This window comes from Sphaerodactylus townsendi, linkage group LG03 (assembly GCF_021028975.2).
Source record: "Sphaerodactylus townsendi isolate TG3544 linkage group LG03, MPM_Stown_v2.3, whole genome shotgun sequence".
In the NCBI taxonomy this organism is placed as follows: domain Eukaryota; kingdom Metazoa; phylum Chordata; class Lepidosauria; order Squamata; family Sphaerodactylidae; genus Sphaerodactylus; species Sphaerodactylus townsendi.
In genome coordinates, this window is record NC_059427.1 from 171781411 (window position 1) to 171804621 (window position 23211).

The 23211-nt window shown below is 43.8% G+C and overlaps 1 protein-coding gene across 2 annotated transcripts in view; it reads right to left on the reverse strand.

Annotated features, from left to right (window-relative positions):
- The window catches only part of CRLF3 (cytokine receptor like factor 3), a 64696-nt gene that overhangs the window by 17414 nt on the left and 24071 nt on the right, over positions 1-23211 (reverse strand). For both annotated transcript variants that reach the window (XM_048491737.1, XM_048491736.1), the window contains exons 5-6: positions 22366-22588; positions 4053-4185 (exon numbers count right to left, since the gene is read on the reverse strand). In XM_048491737.1, the coding sequence (XP_048347694.1) occupies positions 4053-4185; positions 22366-22588 (356 nt within the window). The remainder of the gene's footprint in view (positions 1-4052; positions 4186-22365; positions 22589-23211) is intronic.

The following is a 23211-nucleotide window of genomic DNA, read 5'->3' on the forward strand; positions in this document are numbered from 1 at the left end:
GGTTGTGTCTGCAATTTGTCTCAATCAAGTCCTCTTATGTTGGTTACCACAGACCTCCGTCTCCGTAAATTCCAAAGGGACGCAAATTATTGTTCTCTAAGATGGCACATAAGCTTCAGTGTGCTGCATTTCAAATATATCAAGTTCATATATTGTAAATCAATTTCCGTTTGGATTGGTAATGGAACCAATCTGTACTTGATCCGGATATTGAGAATGAATGGATTGCGCTATTATGACCGTTTTCGAAAAGTTCTTCTTCAGATTACACTCTTACTTCATCAATCATATTAGGGATAATTCTTCAAGGTGATATTCTCACATCCATTTATTTTCCCTTTTCTACATTTTCCCTTTTCTACATATATAATTTACACACACAGCATGGATTCAGTTACATAGAACAAAGTGCTTATACTTTGTCTCACAAAAAGATGTTGATAGACTGTATATTCCTCCACCACAGAACTCAACATGCTGGAACTTCTTTGTTGCAGAATGCTCTGCTTGAGTCCTTGTGCCTACCTAGCCCTGTTCCCTCCATCCATTTGTAAGTTTGCTGATAGTCATTCTATAAATGAACTATAAATGCTCTTGTATCAAAGTGCCATGTTCGGTAATGCACAAAATAATGGTTTCGATAAAGACAGTGCACAAAAATGAATGACAATGCTCGTGTTCATTCAGGAATATATTCTAATGTGGCGGCATAGTACTGTTTTCTCATCCGCTGTACTTCCACTGAGCGTACTAACATCATTATCTGAGACAGAATATATATGTACAGACTCTTCCAATTTTGAAATGTAAGAAAGCAGGATTTTATTGGCCTTGAGGTTTAGCATAGAGGAGGTTGAGGATAGTGAGGGAATCTCTGCACCTCAGGAAGGATTCTTTTCAGCTCTCCTTCTCTGCCTCTGCAAGTTGTTCCCCCCCCCGCCCTCCGCCCAAACTAGGGTTGCCAACTTTGGGTTGGGAAATACCAAGAAATTTTCAGAATAGGTGTTAGAAGGCAGGAGTGCCTGAGAGACGCTCGAGTACGGGGGCACACCGCCAGAAAAGGGTCTCTCACACTCCCCCGACTGACCTCTCCTTCCAAAGTGTGGATTCGGAGAAACCGCTGAGGTTGCAAGACCTCCTGGCTCCAATGTGTATGTGCAACTTCCAAATCCCCTGCCCAAACCCCCCTGCGCCCTTTGCCCTGTTCATTGTCTTGTATCCAGGTGCTGCAAACCCCTACCTGCCTTGTTTGTTTTTCCTCTTGTAAACTGTCAATAAAAGGGCTTGGGGAGAAACGGGACGGCAGACTTGTCCCCTGCATCTCTCACTCGCCGAAACAACATGCTGCCTCCGTTGCGGTAAGACTACAAATAGGAGTCTGAGGAAGGTGGGGTTTGGGGAGAGGAGGGACTTCAGTGGGATATATGGCCATACAGTCCAACTACCACAACGGCCATTTTCTCCAGATGAACTGATCTCTGTTGCCTGGAGATCAGCTGTTAGAGCAGGAGATTTCCAGCAACCCCGCATTCCTTTCACTACATGTCTCCATTCTATCTCTTATGCTCAGGATCCCTTTCACGCCACTATCTAAGAAAGGGGAGCAAAAGGCAAGGCCAGCAACATCAAAGGAAAACACAGCTTGATTTTGGAACTGGTTGTGGCGAGGAAAGGAAAAATGAAACTGGGCCAGCAACCAAAGAAGTGCCAGGAGTCTCACGGGAATTTTTGAGTTTTGAATCTTTTCCTATGCTATTTCACAGGGTCTCCGTGGTTTCAAAAGCAGGTTGTCATGAAATATTAAAGGTTGCTGTAATACAACTACCACACACACCCCATCCTACTCCTGGCTCTTGAAATATACAGGGCAGGAGTTCTCATCATCCCAACTGTTTTAATTTAATATATAATTGACTAGCAGGATACCCGTGCTTCGCTACACATACTTCACCACAGCCTCTCTATGAATTCTGGGGTGACATTCAGCATACTTCTTTACAGCCTGCTTGTGAACTTTGGGGTGACATGCAGCATATTTCCTCACAGCCTGTCTGTGGACTGACGGGTTGGTTTTCGCATATTTTGCAGCAGCTTCCTGTAGTTGTCTTTTTCTAATGTGTAAATCGCTTTCTGTGTTTAATTCCTCTTCTCCCTTTAGCGGTTTCAGCAGAAGGAACAGGTTCGTATGCGTTGAGGAGGGCGGTGTTAGAATGCAGTTGGCGCATCATTGGATCAATCGTGCTTGTTGTTTGGTGGGCATTAGCAGAACTTGTCGATGCGACAAATGGAGTTAGAGCTTCAAAGTGCCCTTCATTAAAATGTCCTATGAAACGAAGCTATATATGTAAATGCGAAATACCACTGACTGACTGACTGACTGACTGACTGATCAAAGGAACTCAAAAACCATCAAAAATACCATGTTGAAGGACATGAAACTCATGGTGTTTAACTGTCACCCTTAGAATGTTTGTGCAGAGGGCCAGAGTTGAACAATAAATATCTAATAAGTCGAGTGGAAGTTAATATTTTGGAAAATCCTTCTTAGCGAGCACCTGAAGCACATAACGAACAGGTGTGCCAAATTTCAACTTTGTAGTTTCGGTGGTTTGGGGGTTCTTTTGATGAGTCAGTCAGTCAGTCAGTCAGTGGTATTTCACGTTTATATATATAGATTTTGAGCTAAGGATTAGGGAAGGGTTTTTTTAAGCGCAGAATCTAGAGCGCTTGATTGCAAAAATTCATGGAAGGAGAAGAAATCAAAGAAGAAGAGTTTGGATTTATACCCACCTTTCTCTCCTGGGAGACTCAAAGGGGCTTACAAACTCTTTTCTCTTCCTCTCCCCACAACAGACACCTTGTGAGGTAGGTAAGGCTGAGAGAGTTCTGAAAGAACTGTGACTGGCCCAAGGTCACCCAGCAGGCTTCATGTGGAGGAGTGGCAAAACCAGTCCAGTTCACCAGATAAGAGTCCACCTCTCATGTGGAGGAGTGGAGGAATCAAACCTGGTTTTCTAGACTAGAGTCCACCTGCTCTTAACCACTACTATGATTGGAATTCATTCATAAAGAGACGAAGCTCCTAGTAACTGAATTAATGCTTTTAGGACTATGAGATCCACAGTCCTAACACCAGAGGCAGAAAGTCACCAGTTTTCCAATTTCTCCTTTTTTCTTTGAATGTGCAGCCCACATATATCTTAAAAGAGCCACTAATTGTTATACAACTTGCAGTTTGTGTTTTCATCCATTTAACCAACTGAAACTGCTTACATATTTAAAAAAAAATCATTATGATAAAAGTCCAAGAACAAAACTAACACACGCAAAAAAGATCAAGTCCAAACACTACACCAAAGCTATCCCTGGGAAGAGCCAGGCAGCATTGTATGGGGCAGGGGTGGCCAACCTATGGTGCTCCAGATGTTCACAGACTACAATTCCCATCAGCCCCAGCCCCAATTGGCCATGCTGGCAGGAGCTTATGGGAATTGTAACATAAGAACATAAAAACAAGCCTGCTGGATCAGACCAGAGTCCATCTAGTCCAGCACTCTGCTACTCGTAGTGGCCCACCAGGTGCATTTGGGAGCTCACATGCAGGGTGTGAAAGCAATGGCCTTCTGCTGCTGCTGCTCCCGAGCACCTGGTCTGCTAAGGCATTTGCAATCTCAGATCAAGGAGGTTCAGCCATAGATCGACTTCTCCATAAATCTGTCCAAGCCTCTTTTAAAGCTATCCAGGTTAGTGGCCATCACCACCTCCTGTGGTAGCATATTCTAAACACCAATCACACATTGCGTGAAGAAATGTTTCCTTTTATTAGTCCTAATTCTTAGTCCGTGAACATCTGGAGCACCGGTTGGCCACCCCTAGCATGGGGGAATGGGAATGCCAGACTAAAACTGACCAGATGGAGGTTTATATCTCCTTTTCTTTTAGTGCAACCTACCTCACAGGACTGTTGTGAGGATGGAAGAGGAGAGATCCTCGCATGGAGGCCAAGGATAACCATCGATACTCAACGAAAATGCAGCATGGCACATACTTACCGGAATGTCAACGTCTGACCACAATAGTAGGTTGGAGCCTTGGAGTACAGCACCCCACCAGACTGCGAATCATTTCGAAGGGCTATGTTTTTTCGGCTACTCAGGCTATAGCCGTCAAAGCCAGGTGCCCATTCTAACAAAGAAAAAGCAAACAGTCACTGAAACATAAGTGCCTATCTCCAGTCAGGAAGTATATGAAGAAGGAGAGTTTGGATTTATACCCCACTTTTCTCAGTTGTAAGGAGTCTCAAAGCAGCTGGCAAACTCATTCCCCTCCTCACAACAGATACCTTGTGAGGTAGGGGTTGAAGAGTTCTGAGAGAACAGTGTATAGCCCAAGGTCATCATGAGGTGGAGCAGGGGAAGGAGAAGACAAAGAGTTTGGATTTATACCCCACTGTTCCCAGCTGTAAGGAGTCTCAAAGGGGCTTACAAACTCTTTACCTTCCTCTCCCCACAACAGACACCTCATAAAGTAGGCGGAGCTAAAAGAGTTCTGAGAGAATTGTGACTGGCCCAAGATTACCCAGCAGGGTTCGTGTGGATTTGTGAGGAATCAAACCCAGTTCTCTAGATTAGAGTCCGCTGCTCTTAAACACTACGCCACGCTGGCTGATGCAGCAGACTCATATTATTAGCACTATTCTCAATGATCGGGTCTTGCATTATTATGTGCTGGTGCTATAAAGTGGTGTGTGTGTGTGTGCTTTCTGACCTTGACGGGGTTCCTGCTGGAAACTCTTGGCTCAACGCCTGGGAAGGGGAATTTAGCTGTTTTGGTTATCTTTTACTTGCTTGCCAGTCTGTGTGAAACTCCGTGTGAAATCCTGCCTTGTTTATCCCTTTTTGGCGGGAGCCTGTCTGCTAAAAGCTGTGGGTTGTAATCTGGGTTTCAGTTCTTGCATTGCCTGTTTCTTACAAAGAATGCCAGCTCAATAAAGAACTCATAACAGTTACTTTTGCCTGGACTTTACTGGTTCGTTACAGGTGCACAAGACAAAAAAACCCTAATGTATTTATTTCTGAAATTTTGAACAGCCAACTCTACCTGTAATCACTCTGGACCATTGGTCTGCAACCTCTGGCTCTCCAGATGTTCATGGACTACAACTCCCATCAGTTCCTACCAGCATGACCAATTGGCCATGCTTGCAGGGGATGATGGGAATTGTAGTCCATGAACATCTGGAGAGCCGCAGGTTGCAGACCCCTGATCTATTCCATCTGCAATCCTTTTTTTTTTAATATTTTTTTTATTGATATTTCGGAATTATTACAGATTTATAATGTGTACTTTATATACATCCTCCATATCTTTTTCCCCCCTTTTTCCCCTCCCCCTCCTTCTTCTTCTCTTCTTTAGATGCGCAGCAGCAGGTCCATTCTTTTCAATCTTCTTGTCCATTTTTCTTCTGTAATTCCAATTTCGTTTAGCCAGTCTTTAAATTCCATCCAAATCTCCTTCATGTCCTTTTGTTTTTCTTGCCATATTTGATTTCTATTGACATTGTGTCGAAAAATTTCTAATTGTATTTTGCTCCCATATATATTCCAACCACATTTAAGTATCGGGTGCTCCTTCCACCCCAATGCTATTACTTCATGGGCCGCTCTGATCATGAATTTAAAAAGTTTTCTTTTTCTTTGTTTTATTGTAGTATGCTCCACTATACCTATAAATAGTAAAATCTATATTTATCTTTATTTTTACCTTTACATATTTTTCTATGTATTTTATCACATTTTCCCACATATTTTTTACTTCTGTACATTCTAGCCACATATGTATATATATACATTTTATCTCCACAATGCCAACATTTCGGACTGAGTCCACTTATCATATATGCCAACTGTTTCGGTGTTCTATACCATTTTAATATTAATTTCTTCTCTAGTTCTGCATATTTATCTATTTTTTATTTTATTTATATTGTCTATAGTCCTTTTAATAAGCTCTATGTCTTTCACTCCATCTTGTTGCCATTTTTCCATATGGTTCTTATCATAAAATCCTTGATCTTCTATCATGTTTTTGTATAAGACACCTAAGATTTGTCCTTTCTTTTCCTCATATATTTTTATACAACTTTTCATTATACACTCTTCCTCCCTCCTGGAGGCTTTTGTCTTTTCCCAGATTCCTCTTAATAATAACCAGTTTTCTTTACCTCCTTTCTCTAAAAAATTTGGAAACGGTATTAATTCTCCTCTTTCATTGTACAGTTGTGCTACCTTGTATATTCCTTGTCTATGTAGAGATCCTATTGCTTGTGCTCCTTCCTGTCCAACCATGCTCGCGAGTGGTGCCGCATCCAGTAACCCTGGCATCCATTTTCCCTTCCATTTCTCCCAGATTTCCATTGATACCTTTCTAGGGCCTTTTAATTTTTGTCTTTCTATTCTTGAACAACTTGAATATATTCCAAAGCTACCCGTGTTCAAATTTATTTCATTTTCGAACTTCATCCATCTATCTTTTTTCTCTCTTTGAATTCCCATCAAACTTTTTTATTTGAAGTATAGTATTCCTGTAATTTTGGGAGCCCCAGCCCATTAGTTTTTAGACATATAGACTATTTTATTCATCACTCTTGGTTTCTTTTGATTAAATGCCCATAGTTTAATTTTCTTGTCCCATTCTTCAAATTGTTTCTTCTTAATCTCTAACGGCAAAGTACGAAATAGATAGAAGAGTTTTGGCATTATACACATTTTTAATGCTACTATTCTCTTGGAAATAGATAGATTCTTCTCTCGCCACTCCTTTAATTGCTTCGTTATTTTTTTCCATATTACTTCGTAATTATATTTAAACATCTGTTCCTTCTTGTTTGTTAATGTTATACCTAAATATTTAATCTTCTTCTTCACCATTTCCTTCCCTAGTAGTTTTTTTTCTATATTTATTCCCAGGATTTCAGTTTTCTCCATATTAACCACCAAACCAGAATGCTTTTGAAAGTCTTCTAATATTATTTTTAATTCTTTTAAAGTTTCCACCGGATTAGTTGTTATTAATAATAAATCATCTGCAAATAAATTTATTCTTATTTCTTCTTTATTGATTTTATAGCCTTTGATCCTGCCGTTATTTCTAATTCTATCCGCTAGATATTCCATTGCTACTACGAATAATGATGGAGAAAGCGGACATCCTTGTTTCACACCTCTTTCTATCCTAATTTCTTCCGACCATCCATTGTTTATCATAATCTTTGCTTTATTGTTTTTGTATAATTCTTTTAATATCGTTAGTAATCCCTTTCCAAATCCCGTCTGTTCCATTATTTGGAATAAATATGCATGGCTAACTGTGTCAAATGCTTTATAGACATCTAATTTTATCATGGCATATTTTTTATCCTTTCCATGTTCCATCACATTCAATACATTTCTTATGGGATAGCTAATATCTCTATCTTTCACGAATCCGTATTGATCTTGGCCAATTATTTTGGTAATATTGCCTTTATTCTATTCGACAATATTTTAGTAAATATTTTATAATCCTGGTTTAATAAACTTATAGGTCTATATGATTCAACCTGTTCTGGATTGCGTCCTGGTTTTAATATAGTGATTATTTCTGTTTCTCTCCATGTTTCTGGTATTTTCTGTCCCTTTAATATCTTATTATATAACCTTTGTAATTCAGGTATTAATATTTCTGCCATTTCTTTGTAATACTCTGCTGTAAATCCATCTAAACCAGGAGACTTGTTGTTCTTTAATTCTTTTATTACTAAGCCTATTTCTTCTTGTGTTATATCTTCCTCCATACTTTGTTTCTCCTCCTGTGTTAGATCTTTTTTATGTATTTCTTCTATCCTTTCTGTATCTATCCTTTTAAATAATTTTTGATAGAACTGTGCAAACCTTTGTCTGATTCTTATATTTCCTGTTATTCTTTCATTGTTTTCACTTATTATTGATTTAACTCTTTGTTTTTCTTTCTTTTTCTTTAAATAATTGGCTAGTTGTTTCATTGACTTTATATTGGTTCTTTGAAATTGATTTTTGACCCATGTGTCTTTTTTCCATAACTCTGACTGATCTAATTCTTCCAGTTGTTTATTTAGTAGTTTTAATTCATTATAGTCTGTTATATTATTTCTATTCTGTAGTTTATCTCTGCAGTCTTTGATTTTTTCCACTAATTGATGTCTTTCCTTATTTAATGCCTTTTTCTGTCTTTTTTGTATTTCTATACAATACCCTCTCATTACTGCCTTCGAGGCATCCCACAACATCCCGTCTGAGACGGTGTTTCTATTTTCTAGGAAATAATTATTTATTCCTTCCTGTAAAATCTTATTTCTTTCATTCTTCATTATAATATTATCATATCTCCATCTATACTGTTTGTCCTCTTTTGCCAGTCTGAATGTAGCTACCACCGGAGCATGGTCTGAAATCCACTCTTTATGTGTCTGGATCTCTACACATTGTATAGACTCCATGTTCTTTGTCAGAATGTAGTCTATGTATGTGAATTTTTTATGTCTGTTAGAATAGAAAGTTGGTTGTTGTGTTTTTCCCATCTCCTCATACATATTAGTTATATTCCATTGTTTAAAGCCCTTATAAGTTCTCAAATCCATATTACAGTCTCCCACTATTAATGTTTCTCCTTTATATTCCCTTTGTACTCTGTTAAATTGTTTTTGTAGGAAACTCTTTTGTTTTTTGTTAGGTGCATATAAGTTCATTAGTGTTATTTGTATCTCATTAAGGAAACCTTGTAACAAAATCCATCTCCCATTTTGATCCTTCAATATTTTTTGCACTTGTATGTTTATATTATTTTTCGCTAAAATGGCCACCCCATTCTTCTTTCCCTCTGCTCTTGATTCACATAAGGTTTTCCAGCCCGGTAGCTTTATTAAAGGAGCAATATCTCTCTTTCTTTTATGCGTTTCTTGGATGCAAACCAAATCCCAGTTTTCTTTCTTAACTAGTTTGGCTAGTTTAAATCTTTTGAAATTGGAATTTAATCCGTTAATATTTACAGATACAAGTTTTAAATCTCCTGCCATAAGTAATAATTTTTGTCTACTATTTTCGGGCCTGCTGCTGTTTCATATTCATTTTTTCCCCCACATTTTCCCCCCTTCTCCCCCTTTCCAGATGTTCTGAGGAGAGATTCCTCCCTCCCACATCTTGGATTTTCGGCTTCTGCGGTCTTCCCTCCTCCCCCCCAGCTTATATTCTTAGACAATTCTCTCTGTTAATGGCAATCAATCAATTTAAAAATTCTTATAACATTCAAATAAAAAGATACTTCTTAATACATACATATCCACTAGATTGCATTTTACAACCTATTTTTCCATCAGAAGAGAGTTTTCTGTCTGGGCATTCCGCCCATTTTTGATGTTTACTGAAACAGTGTTGAAGCTTGATAATGCTATTCAAAACAAATTTCTGGGAAATTTTCCCAGATTGTTAAAATAAACAATGTTAGAACAGATTACAGTTTTAGTATCTTCTAAAAACTACATACAAGAGTTATTTTAGTTAGTGATTGTTATTCAGTTAAATTCTATTAGTACTTAGAGTGAAATGTTATATAGCCATTTAAAAGAATTTTTGAAGAAGTCTTGACTTATGTTATCTTTCTTTGGCGCTTTGAACGTCTGGTATCTTGCGAAGTTGCAGCCTGGTCCTGCATGTCTTCTTCTTCTGAATCACTGTCTGTCTGAGGTTCTGCAGCTTCCAAGGAAAGACCCAGTTTATCCAGAAGTTGTTGTGCCTCCCTCGGGGTTCTTGCTATATATTTCTGATTGTTTTCAAAATGCAAAATCGCCATTGGTAAAATCCATGAGAATTTTTTGTTTGCCTTATATAGGGCGTTTGCAAAAGGCATTAGTGCTTTCTTGATTTGCAGCGTTTCTGGTGAGAGATCTTGTCTCACAAAAATTTTCTTGCCTTTATACATCAGAGGCTGAGCATTTCTCAGCTTCTTGTATAGTGTTTCTTTGATCTCTTCTGTAGTGCATTTAAAAATAATGTCTGGAGTTCTGTTTCCCTGAGAAAATCCTCTGTGGGCTCTATCTATCGATTCCGGTGTCGTTGGAATGTTTATAGAATTGAGCCACTGTATTAATTGGTTTTTTATATCTGTTTCGTCCTCCATTCTCGGGACTCCAATTAAACGAAGGTTTGCACGTCTTTGTCTATCTGAGAGAGAGGCTATTTTTGATTTCAGAAAGTCAATATCATCAGTGTTTTTCTTTATTTGTCTCTCGTTTTTAATCACTCTCTCCGCGGTGTTAGAAAGTTTCTTTGACATATCTTGTATGTCTTTATCAATTGCAATCAGATTGATCTGTGTTGTCTTAGTAAAGTCATCAAAGGAAGCCTTTATTTGATTTGTTAGCTCTAACAAATCTGTTTTGGTTACATAGTTTTCCTTGGGCGCCATGTTTTTGCTTCGCCCTTTATCTTTTTAGTATTTTAATTGGACTCACCGATTTGTTTTTCGTCTCTTCGAAAGCTGTCCGGTGTTCTCTCTTTTGAGTTCTCTGTTTTAAGTTGATTATTAGTCTTTATCTTCTCTTTTATGCCATTAAATCTTTGTTGCTTGCCGGGAGGGTGTCGAAAAGCGTCTAATCCTTGTCCATCTGCAATCCTGTTCCATTGGGTTATAGTTACTTCTGTCACTTGTAAAAGAAATTTTGCTACTTTTTCCAAGAGCATGGCCTCTGTGTTATTTAACAAAAGCTCCACAACAGAGTTGTCAGAGTCTCTTTCAGATTTGTCTAAGACCCGCCCAGGAGAGAGATCCTAATACCCACATATCTTGGACAGTCAAGTATAATGTGAGCAAGAGTCTCCACTTGGTTTTTACAGTGTGGACAGACCAGATCCTGGAGAGGGATAGATAAGTAGCGACCCTTTGTAATGGCCGATGGAAAAGTATTGCATCTGGCCCTTGTAATAATCCATCTGGCCTTTACTACCTTCCACAGCCCGGGCGACGGGCCCGCTCCTCCCCTGGAGACCTTATCTCTGCGAGGGAGATGAGACCTCCGTTCTCATGGGAATCCGGGAGGGGGGATGGGATGGACAGAGTTATAACCTGTGTTTCTGGCGGGAGAGCTTATTCCTGCCACTGCGTGTACTTGAGCTTTCTAAGATGTCTGAATAAACGGTCTTTTACACCAAAGAGCCTTTTATTTCTGCTTCTATGGAATTCCTTACATTGTGGCAGGAATCCTAATTCATCTATATTCCTAGTGCAGTGGACCTCTGGTGCCTCCGGCATGGAGAGGTTGGATGTTTCTGGGGAAAGCGCGGTAGCCCCCAAAGAGGGCTCCGACCTTTCCCTTCTGGATCTGGAGGAAACCGGCGGAGAACGGGTCTCGCTGGTGACTCTTTCCCGTCCTCGTATCAGCACGAGTCTTCCTTTACTCTGTTGGAACGAGGGACGTGAAGACGACCATGGGGACTTACATGAGTCGTTTGGGGCGCTGTCTATGGATCGAGCGCCTGTGGATCGGATATCTACTCCGTTTTAGGTATGGATTACAAACCTCAGATGCAAATCCTGTCACGGAGGAGGCGGGCCTGACCACCTTTCATCGCGGCGCCCAGGAGTCCATTGAAGGCGATTCCTGGACTGCGTATTTTGGTGATGCTCCCAAAGAACCACCGTGGCACAGCACTCGGGCCGTTCCGAAGACCACCGGTGACACTGGGACTATAACAGGGATTGGGAGGGGTATCCATTACCGTCTTCCGATCGGACCCTGATCCCGGACCAGCGGCTGCACTCTAAGATGCCCGTGGAGCCACCCGGTGGGCATGATGCCTGCAGCGTCAGGCGGCGAGTCGGAGAAAGCCTGCACTCCCAGCGGATCTGTTCCCCCTCCCATTCAAAGACAGCTGGGATGAGGAAGTGGGCCGCCTGCGAGATGCCCAAGAAGCATGGGCCCGGGAACGCCAGCTATGGGAAGAGGAACGGGAACAGCTGCAGCAAGGCGTGAAAACCTGCAGAGGCCGGGGAGCAGCAGCGCAAAGAAGTCCAACTTCGAATTGGACCGTGCCAAAGCTCCAAGCGGCAATATCGCCAGAATCTATCAGTCCATGATAAAGTCCTGGGACACTCCAAGGTGAACTTACAGCGTCAGCACGAAAGTGTTCAGGCCTTGCGTACACAAAGTGAACTTACTGCAGCTGTTCAGCGGGACGAACTGGCGAAAGTGGAACGGGAGAAAGCAGCTTTGCATGCGCACCAGGATGCATTGACTTCGGGCAAGGAGAGAGAGCTGGCTGTCTTGGAGAGGGAACTGAAGAAGCAACAGACCAGGACAGCCCAAGTTGGAGTCTACGCTGTCACAGGTACAGCCGGCGCCAGAGGTAGGCAATACGCTGCTGGGTCAAGCCACCTTCAAAGGACCGGCTCCCACCGGAACACCAGCGGCACCGGCGTTGATACCTCCACCGATTCCAGCCAGCGCAACCGGTGCCTCAGCCCGCTGAACCTGCGCAACAGGCGCCCCTGCGGGCGCCAAGGGCTTCGTGGAGAGGGGTTACTACAGGCCTCCAATACCTGCCCGTTTCGATGGGACTCAGCTTCCAAACTTCCCTACTTCATCTTGCAGCTTCGATGCCCACATGGAGGACTATGATGATTTATACCGGTCTGAGCCGAAAAAATACGGGACATCGGCTCAGTCCTGGATGGGGCAGCAGCCGACTGGTTTGTGACTCTTTTGAACCTGCAAGATCAAGATTCTCCCGCGGTACCCGCATTCCTCCCAGCCTTGAGGGCTCGCTTCCAAGATCCGGGTGCGGAAAATGAAGCTATCCGCACCATCAACACTATTCAGCAAGGCAACAGCTCGTTTGCAGAATTGCCGTGAATTTCGTATGCGGCGGCTGCTCGACTCCCTCCTGAGTGGCCTGGCGCATGAAATCGAGAATACTTCTCGGATGCTGTCGGCGGCAAGCTGCGTGAAAGCGGTGTTTTTAATTCGGGTCCCCCGCACTATTGCTGATTGGATTGCGTTGGGATCCCAAGTGGCGTCTTCGCTTTGAGTGCGCTTCGTGCGGGTCATACGCCCGAAGCCGGCCACTGCGTCCACCAAGCCAAGCCCAGCGCCGCCCCTACCGAGACCACCTCCGAGCGCCGTCGCCGACTGGGATTGTGTCTTTACTGCGGAGGCCTAGGTCATCTGCCCGCCAACTGCCGAAAAACAGAAGCCAACCACTCGGCCGCCCATCTGCCAAGCCACCACGCAAATCAGGGCCGCTAGCGGGCTCGTCTAAAGCAGTCATCGGCGACCCGGAGGAAAGCAACTGTTTGCCTTTCTTCAGCCCCGCAATGGACATGAGTTCGACTCAGGCACGAATTGTGAGTGAAGGCAAGCTCCATTACAATCGCAAGCGTTTCTGGCCAACCCGCTAAAAGGCATACCGTATTATAGCCTCAGCCCTTGTGGATTCTGTAATGCTCCCATTGTTTAATGCGTCCCGGTGGCGGAGGAGCTAGGTCTAGACCAAGTCCCCTGGCTAAGCCCATACCTTTCACCCAAATGGGCGAAGCAGTCCTCTCGGGACCGAAGGACCGGCCCAGTTCAAACGCTAAACCGGTTCTCCTCGGCTTCGCGCCGACCATTGGGAGAAAATTAGTTTTATTCTGGCGCCAGTGGCTGCAAACACTCCATAGTTCTGGCCATGCCATGGTTGTTGTTACATGAACCAAAATTCCTTTGGAAAGAAAGGATCTTGGAATTCACTGACCCTCCCTGCGGGGAACACATGAATTGGGGAAAACTTCGACTTCTCCTGACACACACCCCTGGCTTCATCAGCGATTGTTCTTTATTCTACCGGCATCCCACCGGTACCAGGATCTATCCAGAGTATTTCAGGAGCAAGAATGCGATCAGTTGCCACCCCACAGAGACACTGACTGCAAAATCGTAATACAGCCAGGGGCTTAACTGCCCAAAGGTAGAATCTACCGTATGAGTCCCAATGAGGAGAAGGAAACTTCGTGCCTTCTTAGACAAGAAATCCTCGCTCAAGCGGGTTCATATTATCGGCGGGCTACCAAACACACACATGCTGCTCCTGTATTGTTTGTAAAAAAGAAAGATGGGTCTTTACGGCTCCGCACAGATTACCGAGGTCTCAATGCAGTCTCCCTGTCCAATAAATACCCTTTGCCTTTGATCAAGGACCTTTTAGAATTGCGTGGGCAAAGGACGCATCTTTACTAAGTTGGACTTGAGAGAAGCTTACTACAGGGTCAGAATTGCTGAAGGCTATGAACACTTGACTGCATTTAACACAAAGTTTGGACAGTTTGAATACTTAATAATGCCATTCGGGTTAAGCGGGGCCCGAGGGCTTTTATGGCCCTTATCAACGAAGTTCTCCATGATTTATTGTACAAGGGAGTAGTGGTGTGCTTAGATGACGTTTTAATTTATTCACAAACCATGGAGGAGCATGAAGCATTGGTTCTCAAAGTATTGAAACGCTTGCTCAACAACTCCCTCTTTGCCAAACTTTCCAAGTGCTGTTTCCACCAAACCTCTATTGACTATTTGGGTTACCGAATCTCGCCCGAGGGCCTGAAAATGGATCCTGCTAAGATTGATGCGGTCCTCCAATGGCCGACCCCCACCAACCGAAAGAACTCCAATCTTTTCTAGGTTTTGCCTAATTTCTATCGTGACTTTATACCCCAATTCGCTGAACTGACTCTCCCTCTCACAGACCTCTACGCACTAAGGGTAAAGATCCACTGTCCGCCAAGCCGGGGCCCCCCTTTCCTGGTCTGAAGAATGTCAGACAGCCTTTCAGCTTTTAAAGTCTGCTTTTACCACGAACCTATCCTAAAGCACCCTGACCCAGATCTCCGTTTGTGGTTCACGTGGATGCCTTTCGGACAAAAGCTTGGGGCAGCCCTGTTGCAGAAATAAAGATGATAGACTGGTTCCGTGTGCTTATTTATCAAAAGAAATTCTCGGTGCTGAACTCAACTGGACTGTGGGAGATAAAGAGACTGCGCGGCCATTGAGGTAGCACTCTCCACTTGGCGCCACTGGCTGGAGGGGGCTAAACACCCCTTTCAAGTTTGGTGGGATCACAAGAACTTAGCCGCCCTCTCCACCTCAAGATGTCGAAACAACTTCGTTCGGCCGATTACTTTTCTCGTTTCTCTTTCACGGTCCATTTTTTCCCCGGAAAAAACCAATAAACTGGCTGATGCGCTCTCGGCCTACCGGGAGGTGGGTGGAGCCAGCTTACGAGGACATTCCGCGCACTGTTCTCTCCCCTCCCAATTAGCGCTGGCTGTCACCCGCTCTCAGACATCCACTCCTCCTTCTCCGCCCATCCCCAGCCTGGTCTCTCCTTCCCTACGGGAACTTGAGGAGGCGAGGCGTTAATACGCGAGCCTCAGGCGACTCCCAATTGCGTTTGGAGAATGGCGTTTGGCGGCGGGGGGATTGTTGGTACGTGCCTCCCTCCCTCCGCAAGCAGGTTCTCGAGGCCTGCCATGATGCCCGCTCGGCTGGACATTTTGGCTTCCTAAAAACTCTGCATTTGGCCCGCCGTCAATTCTGGTGGCGCGCGATGCGCAAGGACATTGAGACGTATATTAAGGGTTGCTCCGTTTGTGCAGAAGCCAAGACCGTCCCGGGCAAGCCCCATGGTCTGTTGAAACCTCTCCCGGTGGCCTCCCGCCCCTGGGAAGTCATCTCCATGGATTTTATTACAGATTTGCCAGAAAGTCATGGCAACACGGTCTTGTGGGTGGTGGTGGACTTATTTTCTAAACAAGCCCATGTTATTCCATGTGCTTCCATCCCCTCCGCTCCTAAGTTAGCTCGTCTGTTCATTCAGCATGTTTACCGTCTACACTCCGCCCCGTTAAGGTGGTCTCCGACCAGCGGCCCCCAATTCATTTCAAAGTTCTGGAAAGCTTTTCTAGGGTTGTTAGGGGCAGCCTCGGGCGGTTGCCGCCCTACTGCGTTCAAAGTGACGGTGAGTCGGAGAGAACGAACAGAACCCTAGAGCAGTATTTACGTTGTTACACCAACTACCACCAAGACAATTGGTGCGAGCTCATTCCGTTTGCGGAGTACGCCTATAACAATGGAGTTCATAGCAGTGCGAAAAACCCCTTTGAAATTGTGTCTGGCATCCTTCCCACCGTTGTCGCAACTACCTGCCGGAAGCATTGGATCCTCAGAGTTTCAACAATGGATTTCATCTCTGGCCGAGGGGTGGAAATCGGTCCAGACTGCCTGTATAACAGGCTAAAGACTCCCAAAAGCTGGCGGATAAGCACTTCATTTCCCTCTCGCGTGTGGGCGCCTGGGTGTATGTTGTCTACCAAAAATCTCGCAGAGGCGTGCATAAATTTTCTAAACTAGGCAAAAAGATTCGTGGGACCTTTTCAGATTACTAAAGTGATTAATGATGTCACTGCCCGATTGGATTTGCCTAACTCTCTTAGTAACATTCATCCTGTCTTCCATTCCAGTTTACTCAAGGAGGCTCCCGTTTCCTGGATGCCTGTACGACCGAGAGGCCCACCGACTATTATTGATGGCCACAAGCATTACGAAATTGGCGCCATCCTGGACTCTCGCTTTAATCGCAAACGCTTACAATATTTAGTCTCTTAGGTGGGGTATTCCTCTGGGTATAATCAATGGGTTTATTCAGAAAATATTGACGCCCCCGCCCTTATTTCTGCTTTCCACCGCGCCTTTCCGCACAAACCTGGGGGGGAGGGGTCTTCTTTAAGGGAGGCAGAGTGTAAAGGATTCAATGGTGTTGATGAGAGGGGCAGCCGCCTGGCCTTGACTACATTCCACAGCCCGGGCGATGGGCCAGCTTCTCCGGCGGAGACCTTATCTCTGCGAGGGAGATGAGACCTCCGTTCTCATGGGAATCCGGGAGGGGGGATGGGATGGACAGAGTTATAACCTGTGTTTCTGGCGGGAGAGCTTATTCCTGCCACTGCGTGTACTTGAGCTTTCTAAGATGTCTGAATAAACGGTCTTTTACACCAAAGAGCCTTTTATTTCTGCTTCTATGGAATTCCTTACAGGCCGATGGAAAAGTATTGCATCTGGCCCTTGTAATAATCCATCTCTGTTGGGGTTCAGTTAATAGTTCAAGATATTCTGGTACTATTCCGACAGAAAGGGGTGAGCATGATTTATTTGCTTGGCCCAACAAGATACGGTATTCCTGTTCTAGAAGTCTGCTTTTTAAGGTTTGAAGAATCTCTCTGGGTGACAGCATACAGAGATCTTCAAGTATTAAACCTAGAGAGTGGATTTTTTATTTAAGAAGTTGATACTATTCGGAGGCAAATAGGTCTGTGCGCACAATATATGTTAAACTGCGCTCATCAGAGTTAAAACATAGTTTGATCCAATACTTGAATGTATTCAGCCATGCTACAAGAGAATGTATTTTTACTTTCAAATGGATGAGCAGGAGCAGGGCTAGGTAGGCACGAGAACCCAGGTGGGGCATTCTACAAGTAAGATGGTCCGGCATGTTTAAGTTCTGTGGCGGAGGAATATATAAACCTACTAACATCTTTTTCCGAGACTATAGCCATGGAGCTCAATGGGTGGATGGGTCACCAAACTTCAACTCTCATAGGGCTGTTATTGAGGTAAAATGAAGGGGAAAACAATATATGCTGACCCACATCCTTTTAAAGAAAGATAAGGTGTGCATGAAACAGATTCTATTGATAATAATGCTGGCCAGTCATAGTTCTCTCAGAACTCTCTCAGCCCACACAAAGGCAGACAAAGGCAAACCATTTCCAAAAATGCCTTGAAAACCCTATGGGGTTGCCCTAAGTCAGCTGTGACCAGACAGTAGTTTCCATCATCATGAAGAAATATATGAAGTAGCTTTTCTATTCATTTTCTGCCAGAATGTTCCACGACCAAGAACTTCAAGCACAGGTACATTACGTTTAATGTTGGTGCTTAACTGTAATATTGTACTTCTAATAGCCTTAATACTAACAGCCCAACTCTAATAGAAGAAGAAGAAGAGTTTGGATTTATATCCCCCCTTTCTCTCCTTTAGGAGACTCAAAGGGGCTTACAAGCTCCTTGCCCTTCCCCCCCTCACAACAAACCCCCTGTGAGGTAGGTGGGGCTGAGAGAGCTCCGAGAAGCTGTGACTAGCCCAAGGTCACCCAGCTGGCGTGTGTGGGAGTGTACAGGCTAATCTGAATTCCCCAGATAAGCCTCCACAGCTCAGGCGGCAGAGATGGGAATCAAACCCGGTTCCTCCAGATTAGATACACGAGCTCTTAGCCTCCTACGCCACTGCTGCAATATTAGACTTAATACTGTACTTCTGTACTGTACTGTACTTCTAACAGCCCAACTCTAACAAGTTTACTACAAAAATATCAGTCCTACCGATTCCAACAGGACTTCCATTCAAGTACGCATGCGTCAATTCACAGCTTCAGGTTCTTGCGAAAGCATCAATTCAAAGCACGTGGTGCAAAAAGGTAACAGTTTTGTTTTCAGCGTCTGTAGAACTATACTCAGGGGTACTAACACTGCTGACTCTTATTCCAAATAGGTTTATTCTGAATTACTTCCTGTCAAGACCAACGAGACTCATCTAAGAATGATCAGGACAGGCTATTTCAATTAAATGTGTTTGCAGCTGAGCATAAGATTCAAATGAAGAAGAAGAAGAAGAAGAAGAAGAAGAAGAAGAAGAAGAAGAAGAAGAAGGAGGAGGAGGAGGAGGAGGAGGAGGAGGAGGAGGAGGAGGAGGAGGAGGAGGAGGAGGAGGAGGAGGAGGAGGAGGAGGAGGAGGAGGAGGAGGAGGAGGAGGAGTTTGGATTTATATCCCCCCTTTCTCTCCTGTAGGAGACTCAAAGGGGCTGACAATCTCCTGGCCCTTCCCCCCTCACAACAAACACCATGTGAGGTAGGTGGGGCTGAGAGAGCTGCGAGAAGCTGTGACTAGCCCAAGGTCACCCAGCTGGCGTTTGTGGGAGTGCACAGGCTAATCTGAATTCCCCAGATCTGAGTGGGAGTGTACAGGCTAATCTGAATTCCCCAGATCTGAATTCCTCCACACCTCAGGCGGCAGAGCTGGGAATCAAACCCGGTGTATCTAATCTGCACGAGCTCTTAACCTCCTACGCCACTGCTACACAAAGTGAAACTTTATACAAGTCACATTAGCATCATATGAATTAAACCCCGTTTAGAAAATGGGAGATCTGCCATCATTATGGAGATGCTTCTTAGTTTGTTATAGTAGTTTTTGTGCACATGAGCATGACGCTTTGGACTTTCTGTGAAGGTGTCTTCTCTTCAGTGGGGTGAAGTCATCCATGCCGGTTCAGTCGCTCCTCCTTTATTCAGATAGGGCTATGCAAATTTTTGCAAGGGCTCCTGGACGAAGGGGCTGAGCCTCTCCAGATGTCCCAAAGTCCTGCAGTTCTCCTAGCTTAAGTTATTGCACCTTTCCCACCTCATCATAGTTGTACTTTGTACAATGACTTTGACCCACTGAAGAGAAGACCTCTTCACGGTAAGTCAAAAGAGTCATTCTCCTTCAGTGGAGCTACAGTCATCCAGGCTGGTTATGTTCATACCATTTTTTCCAAAATACTCAAGTACCCTCAATACTGATGTTGCTTAGTGTTTGGGGGCAGGGTGCCTAGAGGAGAAAGACCAAGGCTTTGGAGACCGATATAGAACTCACTGCATGACATTTCCATTTCTCATTGTGGTTAAGAAAACAGTTGTATAAACAGCAGCAAATTCAACCAGGTCACAGTGATCTCTTGAGAGAAACTAGAAAGTAAGAACAAGTGAAAAGAGCAGTTCTTCACCTCCAAGTACAGTGGAACCTCGGTTTTCATTGCCTTCGGTTTTCATCGATTTTTTCAGTGAAAAATTTGTCTCGGTTTTCGTCGATTTGCCTCGGTTTTCATCGATTTGCAGTAAGGTGCAGGGGTTTGTGGAGAAAAATCACCCGGACAAAGCTGTTGCAGGCCGTGTCTGCAACTTGTTTAATGACAATGTCTTGCCCCATTTCAGGCAAATCTTAAAGAGGCGTCAGAAACAGACCTCTTTGGACAGCTTTCTGGGGCGACATTGGTCCACTGGCTCTGAAGCTGGTCCTAGTGTTATTGTTTGTTCCTGTTTTCAGCATTAAACACTATGTTTATTCACCAAAAAATGTTTTGATATGTTTTTGGAGTGCCTAGAACGGATTAATTGGATTTACACTGATTCCTATGGAAAAGTTTGCCTTGGTTTTCATCCGTTTCGGTTTTCATTGATTCTTTTCGGACGGATTAGCAACAAAAACTGAGGTTCCACTGTAATAACAAGGGCGTGACAGGGAGGCAAATAATGACAAACCACCTCTGAAGCTGTGGTAGGGAGGGAGGATTTTTCTTTCATTTCCCTTTTTTTAGGGCCTAAGAAGACCATCTTGACTTCTTAGAAGACTTCTCCTCATTCATTTCAGTGACTAAGCCTCTCTCTTTATGTCCTCTCTTTATCCCTCTCTCCTCAAGTGTTCTTCTCCCACTCAAGATATACTGTCCCCTTCCAGACAAGTATTTCACCTCAGAATGTATTGTCCCACCTGAAATACGTTTCCTTCCTCAGAACCTATTTTCCCGCCAAAAATGTTTCTCTCCTCAGGATGTTCTATCCCACTGCTGCCACCAACGAGATGTCAATTGATCAGCAAGAATGGAGAAAACACAGACACTGGGTTGCATCTTACAGGTGGTCTGCTGCAGCGATAGGGCTTTCTCGGCTCTCCCCAAGCAGCCTTCTGTGACCCAGGAAAAACTATTGCTGGTGTAGCAATGAAAAGGCTGTGGTTGCAAGTCACCCTAAGCCTGGCCTGCTAAGAAAGGGTCGGGTATAAATCAAAACAAACAAACAAACAAACAAACAAACAAACAAAACAAATAGGATTTCAGTTTCCTTTCCCTTTGGTTCTAGGAGCTATAATGATAGTGACTGTCTCGTACAGCAGGGCTTTTCAGATTGGAGAGGCTTGGCCCCCTTCATCCCTGACCCCTTGCAAAAATTTGCACCACCCTGCCCGAACAAAGAAGGTGTAACCGAACATGCTTGGATGACTGTAGCCCCACTGAAGGAGAAGGGGTGGGGGAAGGCAGAGATATCATTCTTGTCTATAACGGCATGTTCCAGTGCCTATGAAATTCGTTATGGAATGCAGTTGTAACCCATGCCATTTTAGTATTTTTTGGTTTTGTTGGATCTTAGGGCCCAGGGGATAAAAGCTCACTGAGCATGTGCGGTTGGTCAGCTTGCTTACTTATTACCAACTGCAAGAGCCCCACCCTCCTCAATTGATCTGGCCTGCAGTAGGAGAAGGGAGGCCTACAGCTTAATTGAGGGAATGACTTATTTTTTTACAGGTAAGTGTTGGGCCCAATAAGAAAGGAAAATATATTAGAATTTCCCCAATGTCATGGAAATATTAGGTTGTTAACTATGTAACCCTCCTGAATTGATCTGGCCTGCAGTAGGAGAAGGAAGGCCTACAGCTTAATTGAGGGAATGACTTATTTTTTTACAGGCCCAAATTGAGGGAAAACCAGCAGCAGCTACATCAGATGCAGAAGACCAGATGGGAGAAAGGAGCAGCAGTGGCGTGGGAGGTTAAGAGCTCATGTGTCTAATCTGGAGGAACCGGGATTGATTCCCCGCTCTGCCGCCTGAGCTGTGGAGGCTTATCTGGGGAATTCAGATTAGCCTGGGCACTCCCACACACACCAGCTGGGTGACCTTGGGCTAGTCACAGCTTCTCAGAGCTCTCTCAGCCCCACCTACCTCACAGGGGGTTTGTTGTGAGGGAAGAAGGGCAAGGAGATTGTAAGCCCCTTTGAGTCTCCTGCAGGAGAGAAAGGGGGGATATAAATCCAAACTCTTCTTCTCTTCTTCTGCTTGATTAATAGTTTGGACTTCATTGCTATTCTTTCATTACTGGACACTGTTAGTGGTGGTAACTGTTCTGAGTGCTTTTTCTTTAAAAGCACTGAAGATTTTGTTCAATTGTGTTGTGCTGCATATCTATATATATATGTTCACTATATGTTCACTATTATTTATCCTTAAATGATAGAAAGTTGTGTTAAAGATTAAAGGTTTGTTGATTTGTTTGAGCAATTTCATATTTGTTTGTTAAGCCACAGGGTGCTGTCATATATTATTTCCTAGGTCTCCAATGGAGATGGATGTGGCCAAGGATAAGTAGGTTACACAGTGTAAAATAATATACATACCATGAGGCACTAGTGTCGTACGACTGATTTGAGAGACGCTCCACGGGCTCCATTCCTGCCGACCATCTCCTCTAGCACAAACCCTGAACTGATAGTCGACGTTCGGGTCAATGTGCAATACTATGAATTCTGTCTCTGAGCCGACATACACATCTTCAAAGTGGCTGGCATTATTCTTGCAATACTGAAGTCTGTAGTCTTGCGGTATGTAGTCATCATCAACCTGAACAGGGTAATTTATTGGATTAACGTGCTACCTTTAATAGCTCATCTGTTTAAGTCGCTAAAATGCAACAAATCCAGGTAAAATAGCAGCATATTTTCCTAGCTGGTTTGTGCCAACCATGTGTTGGATCCCGTGATCCATCAGGAAAAGATGTTTTCCCTTTCCCCAGAAGTCCTGCCCAACCCTGGAAGGTCTTTCAGGGTAGTTTCATAAAAAACACACTGTAGTAATCTAGCCTTGAGGAAGCATGAATTATTTTTTTTATTTTATTTATTTTATTAAACTTCTATACCGCCCTTCCCCGAAGGGCTCAGGGTGGTGTCCATCAATTATATAAAACAGTTAAAATCCATTTCACATCCAATCCCAGTTAAGAACCATATTCAAATTATAAAAATTCAAATTAGCAAGGCCAGATCAACTTAACCTTAAGAAGGAAACTACAGTGGTACCTCGGTGTTTGCCGGTAATCCGTTCGGCGACAGTCAGTGAACACTGAGGTATGGCGTTTATGCATGAGCAAACGCCGTTTGCGTAGCCTCGGAAGTCGGCGGAAACCGAGGCTACTGACGACTTCCGAGTGCAGAAGATGGCGGCCGGCACTCAGCAAACACCAAAAT